Genomic DNA, 10,774 nt, shown 5'->3' on the forward strand with positions numbered 1-10,774 from the left:
CAGACATAATGGAATCTATTTTGGGAAAAGGCCCTGTACCAAGATTCAATAAGATAGTTAAAAACTTCTCGTGGGAAAACTGAATCCATGACCTAGATAAATACATAAGAGGCCTGTAAGGTGTCTCGATGGAGTGTTTCGGTAACATCAAAGAGATGGTATCACTATTTCATAACATCCCCCTCAATCTTTTAAAATTTTTGGTTACTCCAAAATTTTAACATCATACTGCTTTAACTTATCATTATCTCAAGAAGGTAGAGTACTGTAAGCACATTCACTAATATTCATTGACTTCAATAAATGGTCTTCATATATCTCAAAGGTTAACATCTTGGTTACGAATTGTTAAAATGATCATATGGTATATACATTGACACTATCTCCATGAAAATTGAAATTGAAGTGTACCTCTTCAATATTGATGACATCATATGATGTAATCTAAAAAAAAAAATATCATTAAGATATCTTAAAGTTACATGACACAGCAAAATATGCAGTATCTCTTACAAAATACATTTATGCTTTTCATACATCAATAATACATTTATATCAAAAGTGAAATCATGCCGTGATTGGGGAGAGATCAGAGAATACTAGACTTAGTTATCCTTTAACTGAACAGAAGAACACCTTAGCGTTCCATAAAAAATTCGTACATTAAAAAGAACCTTAAAATATTACAAACTCATTTACAAAACCTCCTCTTTAATGAAGGCATAGTTTCAAAACTGCTTTGAAACCTTGTAAATCATATACATTCACTTCAAGAAAATCAACAAAATGTGACTCGATAGCATGGTGACCCTAGGTATGCACTCCGAATTGAAAGTCTAGTAAAGTACCAAAGTACTAGATATTCGATACCATAAAAGAGACCCCATAGACTATGACATCAACAAATCTTTCTTCAAATTAACATATTACTTAACATCTTGTCTTTTCAACTTCATGATGAAATTTACTTTTGCATGAATAATTGAGGAAAAGAAAATATATACATAATTTCCTCAAAAGATCTATACTTTTATTTGCTTCGATAACTGTTGCTGTAAGCAAAAGTTGCACATCTTCAATGCTGTCTCTGAATAGCCTTCAATATAACATAAATGATGCAATGTAAATATCCCTAAAATATTTCTCAATATATGAAAACCCATGTTGCTAATATTCCGGATATGTTCTAATTGCCGGGTAAACGTTTGAACGAATTCATAAGGAGAAATAAGGTATACTCATTACACATTTGTCATAAAAGATGAAACTAGGTCACTTGGTGGCGTTTTTAACAATAAAGCTTATATTGTTACACCATATAGTACAATGACTTCCACTTAATAGGTATGCAGGTAATTGCAATGACGCATTCCATTCATACAATTGTGGGCAAAACACCTGTTCATCTGAAGGTAATATGCAGTTCTACATATTAACCATATAATGTTTGCAACATCCTGCCTGGATTGCCTGTAATGTTCAATCCCTTTTCATGGAGAAAATTCATTATTTCCTCTGTGTTGGAATATTTTCCTACATTCCACCAAAAATCATGACTCTTAAAGCCTGTTGGAAAACATGGTGTCTGATAAGTGACCAGAACCTGTAATTCACCCAATTTGTATCGAGCACGTTGGACTTTCATGTCTCCTTGTGGAGCATTTGCAAAAACTTTCTTTTGCCTTAATATGCTATCTTTCATGGAAGGATATGGAAGTGCTAATCCTTCATTATGTGCTCTATTCTCTAGAAAGGATGCAACATTCATTGGCTTAGTGGTCATAAGACACATGACGTGATCTGAAGTTACCCCTGGCAAAATGTTACCAAACTCATCATGAAACTCAATATGTGCATCTTGCATGACATTAACATTTTCTGCATTAGAAGTGTTACTACTCAAAACATTTCTCATTCGAGCAACCTTTTCACTTGATGAACCCTTTGTTTTCAAGACATTCCGCAATTTCTGAATGTTGGTGATATTCTTAGTTTCAGAAGATGCTCTTACAAAACATGGTTTAAGCCTGTTATAATTGAATACATCACTAAGAATTTCTCCTTTGAGAGTGGCCAACAAATAATGAGTCCTATCCAAAACTTGATGGATCACTAGTGGTCCACACCATTCTGCAGCAATTTTGCGAGAGTTCGCAGTCAAGGAGGAAGACGTTGGCTTATATAGATACACTAATTGACCCGTTGAATAAATTGCACCTTTGTCCAGTTTTGCACTTATCTTAACATTTTGTGCATCTTGTTGCTTCTTTTGTAAGACTAACATTACCCTAGACAAATGATCAAATCGTTTCTTTAACAATGCGGCATATTCTCCATGAGATTGTGATAATCCTGCCATTGGATTGAATGATAAATTTGTAAGATTTGGCGGCTTACGTCCAAATGCAAGTTCAAATGGGCTATAGCTACCTAACTGAGGAGAGGAAAATGTGTTATGCATAGGCTGATGTTGGGACAAATCGTACCCAATCCGTACCAAACTGATTTAAGTTCACTTTGAGGAAATTTGAAAGAGTTTGAATGTGTCTTTCAACCTGTAAGCTTCCATGATTGCTTACACTGATGAACTTTTGTTCAATGCCTAAAGCTTTACTTAAGAGCTCCACTAATTTTCCTGTAAGAGAAGCTGCCGCATCACTTATAATACAAGACGGTGGACCAAAGGTTGTGACTACCCTCTGCAATAATGCTTCACATATTGTTTCAGCATCAAGAGTCTTAAGAGAAACACATACAACAAATCTAGTGATCTCATCACAAACAACCATCAAATGTTTAAATCCTGTAGCCGTTATGGGCATAGTCTTGAAATCCAGACTAAGTCTGTCAAAAGGACGATAAGAATCAGGAATGCGAGCATGATATTGTCTCAATTTGTCCGGTTTCTTACGGAATTCTTGACAACGGAGACATGCCTGAATATAATTACTGATGCGTTGAAACATATTGCGCAGATAGAAATGCTGTCTAATGGTCAAATATGTACGCATTACACCCTGATGATTACTTAACAAGTCATCATGATATCGAGATATTATCTGTTCTACCATAGTCTCAGGTACGACTAACTGAAGAGTCATCTTAGCATCATTAGTCTCATGCAAAAATATCCTGAATAACAAACTATTACATAACAAATAATCCTCTGCTTGAGAACGAACAGTTCTAGCATGCTTAGCATTACTTGGAATAATGTCATGTGCAAGAAAATCATAAATTGGTTTGTAGTAAGGACAAGTTTGTTGTTGAATTTGCAACTCTTTTACATTAAATGGCAGATCATAGTTCTTGATCAGCTTTCCTTGAATTGCCTTCATGACTTTATTCAATTCCTTTTGTTTTGGAATGTGTCCTGTAACCAAATGATCAATGTTTGTTATGACTGGCTTTGGCTGAGAAAATAATTCTGGTGGTGGTTCTCTGATTACCTCTGGCACTCTATGTCTACTCTGATCCACTAATCTTGGCTCTGTAGGTTGAGAAACACTTGTAAAATTTGGCACAACTAACATGTCAGGACTATATGTATGTCTATTTTCACTCGGCATAGAAATAGTAGGCCTTTGAATATATGTTTCTCTCTTATCAGTAGAAATTACTGGTGTAGTCGTCTTTTGTGACTCAGATTGTGGTCTCTGCGTAACATGATCACTAGAATGTGTTGCCTTGGGAACGGATGTCCTTTCAACTCTATTTGTCGATACTTTGGCTGGGGAATCCTGCTTGGACTCCTTAGTGACTTTATTTGGAAATAAATCTGGAACTTTGACTCCCATTGACCTTGCCATTGACCTTGTCATGATTGGATTAAATGTCTCCTTAGGTGGAGTTGAAAAATCCTCATAAGAACTGACCTCTTGAGCAACCTGATCTATTTCAGAGTGAAATTCCTGTGGTGCTCTAGACAAATAATCTGCCAAAACCAATTCTGAGCCTTTCTTATAACCAACCTGAAATGTATATTCTGACAACTTGAAGAGAAGCTTACGTAAGCGTGAAGTTGCTGGTTCTTGTTTCGATTTAAACAATTCAACAATGGCCGAGTGATCAACATATGCCTCAAATTCTACATTTTGCAATAAATGTTTGAATGCTGTCACATTAATAAATAGACCCATCATTTCTAATTCAGTTACACTATACCTCTGACATGCTGGTGGTAATATCTTAGAGTAATATGCAATAATATTCTCTTTGCCATTAACTCTTTGTGTCAAGTATGATCCTGTTGCTACTGTGCGAGAAGGATGCAGACAAAATTTTTGGTTACCTATGTTCCTTAGTAGAATCTTTGTTCTACCTTTATGCATTTTCACTAACATTCGTGAAGGACACATACGAGATATTAGAGGAAACGGTTTAATAACCACATCTGCATTTCGTGCATATAGTGGAAGACGTCCCTGTACAGTAATGTATCTTTGCTGACCTGGGTAAATAACAAATCTCTGCACTGGCCTAAGGAAAACTTTGGCTTGTTTAATTCTAAAACAATTTGTGGTAAAGTCCAAAGATCCATTCAATTCCTTCAGAGTTTGACTACCTAATATTAAATCAATACCTGTCAGGTTTGCAGCAATTAAAGCAGAAAGCTGAAATTCATGACCTTGAATTTTGACCTGAAATGTTATCGTGCTATACGCATGAATAAACTGACCATTACCCAACCTTAGGTTTACTACATCAACTGAGACTGGTTGTATAGAGGATAAATACTTTGAATTTTGCACTGTAGAAGAAGAAATGATAGAGCGTGTCGCTCCACTATCAAACAACAATGAAATTCCTTTACCATCATGTAAAGTACCTCTTACAAAATTACGTGTGTCCAGTTGAATATCCACATTACGGTCGTTCCCTGTATATCTAGAACTAGGAATATTACTATTCTTCCAAATATTATTTGCTTTACGTTTCGATCTTCCCTTACTTGGTACTTTGTCTGGAGTCACTGTATGATGAGTGCAATCATAAGTGCTCCCTAATGAAAATTCTGTGTTGGTACTTTCTTTACATTAGCCTCTATTTCATGGCTTAGGCGAATTTGGCAATATTGTGCAAAATGACCTCGATTTTGACAGTAGTAACATGTGACTGAAGGATTAAAATACGGTAACCTTCTCCTGTTATTATTCTGACCTGTCCTAGGACCACGAGAATCACGAGAACTATATCTTTGCCTCATATCTTTTGGATTGTCTTGCGATTCTGACCTACGTGACTGATCAAACTTGGTCTCTAATTCCTGAATTTTGGTACACAACTCGTGTATCTCAGAAGATGCAGAAATAGTAGGAGTCTGAACAGAAGACGCTTTGTCGTGCATTGCCTTAAATAGTTCGGAAGAAGCTGTGGGTTGACTTTGGATTTGTAAGTCAAAATAGCATTGCACTTTCATGACCAAATCTGCAATTGTTGCTTGTGGTGATGCAGACATTAACACTGCTGAGCGGCATTGCAAAGGCAGGGTCGAGATGAATTTATCTCTAATTTGGTCCTCGCCATAGCTTAATTGTGCTGCAGCTTTTGAAATTTTGGCCAATGAGCTTGAGCTGTTTCACCTGGCGTATAGCTTAATGCTTGAAATGCCTGTGATTTAGCGTAGGAAGAAGTCCCTGGACTGAAACGAGCAAGGAATTGCTTGCGCATATCAGCAATAGTTGAAAAACTTTTGTTTTCAATCCAGAGTCTGGCTTGGCCTTTAAGTGTTCGCTTAAATATGCGACATATTTCATTAAATTCTTCCGCTACAGCCTCAGGGGTGGTTTGGGACGGCAATTTATGCAACTCTAAATAATCTTCAAATCCCAAATAATGAGCTTCGGCTAAATCTGCATCAATTACATCGCCCTGAAATCGTGATGGCAAAAAATCAGTGGGCCTATGTTTCTGCATAACAGAGGTCGAAGTTTCCTGTTTACTGACGGACATTATGCCGCATACAATCCTAGGCTAGTTATGAGTATACAACATGAGCCTATACTTAATTGAACACACTATCGACCGTTATTAAATACAAATCACAAATATGCAATACATGGACACGATTAAAATAACTTATCGTTACACTCTGATCTCAAATAGGGGTTGGGATACAAATTGGCATGATTTCACTCACCCTTAAGTTTAACTAAGAACTGGTAGTGGAACTGCAAACGATGATTGAAGTCCCTCGGCTAGTAGTAATAGTAGCGGCAGGTAGTAGCAGGTAGGCCTACATCTCGTAAGAACTTCAGATTCGTTCGCCGTTAACATCGGGTAGAGTCTAGGCTTAGATCGCGAAAATGTTCAGTTCTGATGTTTAGAGCTGTAGTATTCTACGTACTAGTTGCGCGAATGTTCAAACGCGAACTGCATGCTGGGTTGATTAACGTTGGTGTACAGATCAGTGGTTCCGGTGTACAGACTTAGGCTAGTATAGGCCGTCTTCCCTCGTAGAGTGTTTCCGTTAGGCTAGGTCGTGAACATACGTTGTGTTCGTCGTTAGGTCTTCGGGCCAAAAAAAAATCTCTGTTCGTTATTGATCGTAACGAACGAAAGTTGTGAAAAGTTCCGTTTTGTTCCTGAAGAAAGCACCCGCTCTCCACCATGTAATATTGTGACGAGCCCGGCTCCTCCGATAGTAAAACTATATCGGGACTCGCGATAGAAAGGTACTGGGATATCTTGATGCCGTATTTACGCTTCTTCAGGAGATGTCTCGAACGAAAGAAAACAATGACTTCACACAAAAAACAATTTGACAAGATAGGATTTGATTATTGATTCGGTATAATTTCTTCTCTGTCGATTCTCTTTACAAATAAAACTAAATTACAATGATTTGACTTGACTTGACTCCGTCAATTAAACAATTAGGAGTGATGAAATAGTAACGAAGCAATGACGAACTGATCACGGAGCGCTGACGGAGTGATAAATTTTCTGATCAAGTGATAAACTTTGCTGACGGAGTGCCCAAACTTTCGGCCTCCTTTTACTTTTAAACCTTACTTCCATAAAATCTCACTGCGCATAATCAGAAGGCAGCCAATAACCTGACCATCCTGTATTAACTTAATGATATAAAAATAAGTGCACTGGCACTGATCTGCCCTGATTGGTTGGGAGTTTGGAAGTCCATCCCCTTTTCTATGGAAACTTCCATACCACGTGAGAGAAGCTTCTCGAATGTTCCACAGACATAATGGAATCTATTTTGGGAAAAGGCCCTGTACCAAGATTCAATAAGATAGTTAAAAACTTCTCGTGGGAAAACTGAATCCATGACCTAGATAAATACATAAGAGGCCTGTAAGGTGTCTCGATGGAGTGTTTCGGTAACATCAAAGAGATGGTATCACTATTTCATAACAAAAAGTCACTAAGGTATATGGCTTTCTGGTTCTGTTTCAATTTTTAGTTACTTCAGGAGCAAAGGTATCAAGATTCTTGCCTCCAAAGCAACAACAAGTGTTGCAAGATTCTGACATTCCTATTGCAAATAGGGACATTGGTACCACATACATCAGGTCAGGGGTAAGTGTATGGACAGCGAAGGTTAGTCTATGAATCAGGTAGTTTTTCCTAATTCTATTAATGTCAGTGAAGTGGTCTGACAAACGTTGTGCTGGTCTAGTGGACCCATACTCTTTGCTTTCGTAATCTGTCATTGTTAAGGGGTCCTCGACCACGACATTAAAAGATGATGAAGATTGCGATAACGATGATCATTTGTAAATAACTTTCAAAATAAAGCAACCCATAGGAATTGGCTTTGCCAGACATTTCAATCTTGGGGGCACCGCACTTAATTAGGTGGGCAGAATGTTTATATGTGAATGCTACCCTGGGGGGGGGATTAATGGGATGGGAGTCCCCATTTGAGAAAGTTTTGATTAACTAAGGGTCCTTAGATATAATCTGGTACTATATTTTGCAACTTGAAGCATTTTCATGTTCACGAATTTTCGGGTTTAGTCTGTCCGATATTTATGTGTTTAATTGAAGCAGATAAAGTTTTTGTTTGAGTATATTTCTTAACCCTACAAATCGCATCTGGGGACACATTTTTGGGGAGGACTGCACGTGCCCTGCACCCCCCCCCCCCCACAGGCTATCACCTGGCAACGCCACTGCCCATTGGAATGAAAAATATTGTTAAAAATAATAATATTATGATGCAGCTGCAACTGACTATTGAACCAGGATTGTATAACCTAATTCAACTTACTATGGACTTGAAACTGTATTTGGACACGACATTTTTGGAACTCTGGATCAGTTTGGAATGGGGGGTGCGGTGAGCGACTGAACTCAAGTTGAATCCGACATCAGGCCCGTCTATCAATATGGTATATCCTCTCCTCTGAAATATGACATGACATTGCTACCGGACTTACAGTTTGAGAATCGACCTGTAAATGATACGATTATTTTCTTTGCGTGTGTTGCTGAACTTGACTTCAAACCTGGTTTGAGCTATAAAATAAATAAGAATTTATAATAAAAGTATGCACCTTTTTTATCACAGGACATAAAGCAACAAGGAAACAGAGAAAACTCTATGGATGGTGGAAAATCTTTACAAGCAATTAAAAGACCTTTTCCTACGTCATCAAATCGCAGTTCACTTACCTCAAGCTCTGGTTAGTGAATTAATAAAACAGAGGTTATGATAGTCTATATGTGACATTTGATACTTTGACTTATTTTATGAATATTAATAGTTTCAGTTATAAATATATAAAGCGGCGCCGGTTGAAGCTTAAAAGGCACAGGTGTTAGTCGATTCATGCCAATTGATTACTTCCTGCTTTATCTATCTATTAGTGACACTTCATTTATGAAGCAAAATAAAACAGTCAAAGGCGATACAAACCCAACCATCATAACTGGTTCATGTGATGGAAGTAAATGTCATGCACAACTTACCAAAACAGCTATATGAATTTTATTCCATTTGGGAGATATCACAGATGTAATATCCCTTCACGCAGCATGTTGAAGACTTGGGGCAAGTCCAAATATTACATGATCCAGCAACATGTGCCATTAATTTAAATGGGGATTTCTACGTATTAGAAAATGCTTATGTTCCGTGACGAAGATTGATTTTGCAAATGCTGAAACTAACATGTTGGACCTGTTAACATGACAATCCTCTCAATGGTTTTGATTGCAAAGCTGGTAAAATTCTACCTTGAAAATATGAAATGCCATATAAATGACATATTATCTATTTATTTATTTATTTAATTATTTATGTATCTATCTATTTATCTATCGCCTATTTCACAATAGCTTAGTTCACAGGTATAAAGTATAAATATAGAATACAATGAGAGGGTACCTTTCTATCACAAGCTCCAATAAGAACAAATCACTGAATATCAAATACGATGTACCAAGATGGTAATGCCTTGACAAGAACAGAAAAAGGTATAGTGAGTTCCACGACCCAATAGCGTCAATAACGATACGACTTCGTCTGTTTTGCTGGTATTCGGTTTCAAACAAATACCATTAATGCTTTTTATAGTTAATCTGTGTAATGTTCAGGTTTAAAAAAAATTATATAAAACGGTTAAAAAGAATACCAGACAGAAAATGTTCTAATTTCTGACGGGCAACAAATTTCTTGAGTTTGTATCCATATCCTACCAAATATATGCATCTTAACTTGTAGAATACATTTTATTTTGTAAGAGAAGACATTAAAGGCTGGTTTTTCTTTTATCTGTTTACAGCAGAAAATGAAATATTTCATATGTAGGATAAGGAATTTATAAGGATGCAAAAGTGTATTTTGATACCCGGAAAACTATCCTGCTTTGTAAAACACAAACTGCTTGTTAAGTAATTTCATATCAACGTCGAAAATAAGAATAGACGTGTAGGTGCAATTTCAAAATAGATGTTTATAGTATTACAAATTGAACAGAGAGGTGATTAATGTTTTCCCATCAAACTTAAAGTTCTATTGGTCGGTAAAATCATGTGTAAAATCTAAAACTGAAAATAACGGATCTTCACTTCATTTACTGGCAACCATTGCATCTTAAAAATCCGGTTCCAACATCGGGGTTTTATCGTTAAACAGAGCATTCCACTTTCTAAATGTAGTGAGAGTTTTGGTTTCTTTTTCCAGATAATAAAGATAAACAGCTTGAGAAAGTGATCTATCCTTCAGAGCTTTATTAAAATACGAGTTGTCTAAATAGGTGTCACGGTTTTCTATAAGGCCACCGTGTTTTATATCTGAAACTTTATTGCAACTAATTTCCAACATCAAGGTCCTGTTCCTTTCCCTCTTGCCTTAAATAAATGAAATAATCTATAGGCACTCTTCATTATATTTATCATATTCAAATCTAAGTCAGCAATATATTTCAGCAGATTGCCAGCAAATAACTCACGTTTCACTGATCATATGGCTTAAATGTGGATTGATAACGTATCATTTCTCAACTCAGCTCGCAACACCGATGTCAAGAAGAACAAAAAGGAAGATGCAACCAGTGCGATATCCAACATGCCAGCGCAAAGGCTATTCGGTGAACCAGGCAATCTCTTTTTCACTGAGGTATAATAGTTAAATAGTAAAGAGCTGGTCGCACAATATGCTACACGGTTCTGAGTAGTAACTGATATGGCCTAGTCTAGTTTTCTTTTCTTAAAGAGGATAGTTCTGAGGAAAGTTTATTTTTGATTGATGAAAGAGAATGTGTTCTATGCATCCAAGTGAAATTTGTATCTCTTTCCTACATGCCGT

The 10,774-nt window shown here is 36.7% G+C and overlaps 1 protein-coding gene across 4 annotated transcripts in view; it reads left to right on the plus strand.

Annotated features, from left to right (window-relative positions):
• The window catches only part of LOC139970074 (uncharacterized), a 29,814-nt gene that overhangs the window by 17,687 nt on the left and 1,353 nt on the right, over positions 1-10,774 (plus strand). For 3 of the 4 annotated variants that reach the window (XM_071975721.1, XM_071975712.1, XM_071975729.1), the window contains 3 exons: positions 7,424-7,539; positions 8,534-8,648; positions 10,476-10,585. In XM_071975721.1, coding sequence (XP_071831822.1) covers positions 7,424-7,539; positions 8,534-8,648; positions 10,476-10,585 — 341 coding nt within the window. Of the gene's footprint in view, positions 1-7,423; positions 7,540-8,533; positions 8,649-10,475; positions 10,586-10,774 lie in introns of those variants that run through there. The other variant, XR_011793925.1, reaches the window with a different exon arrangement.

The sequence above is a fragment of the Apostichopus japonicus genome, chromosome 1 (assembly GCF_037975245.1).
Source record: "Apostichopus japonicus isolate 1M-3 chromosome 1, ASM3797524v1, whole genome shotgun sequence".
Lineage (NCBI taxonomy): Eukaryota > Metazoa > Echinodermata > Holothuroidea > Aspidochirotida > Stichopodidae > Apostichopus > Apostichopus japonicus.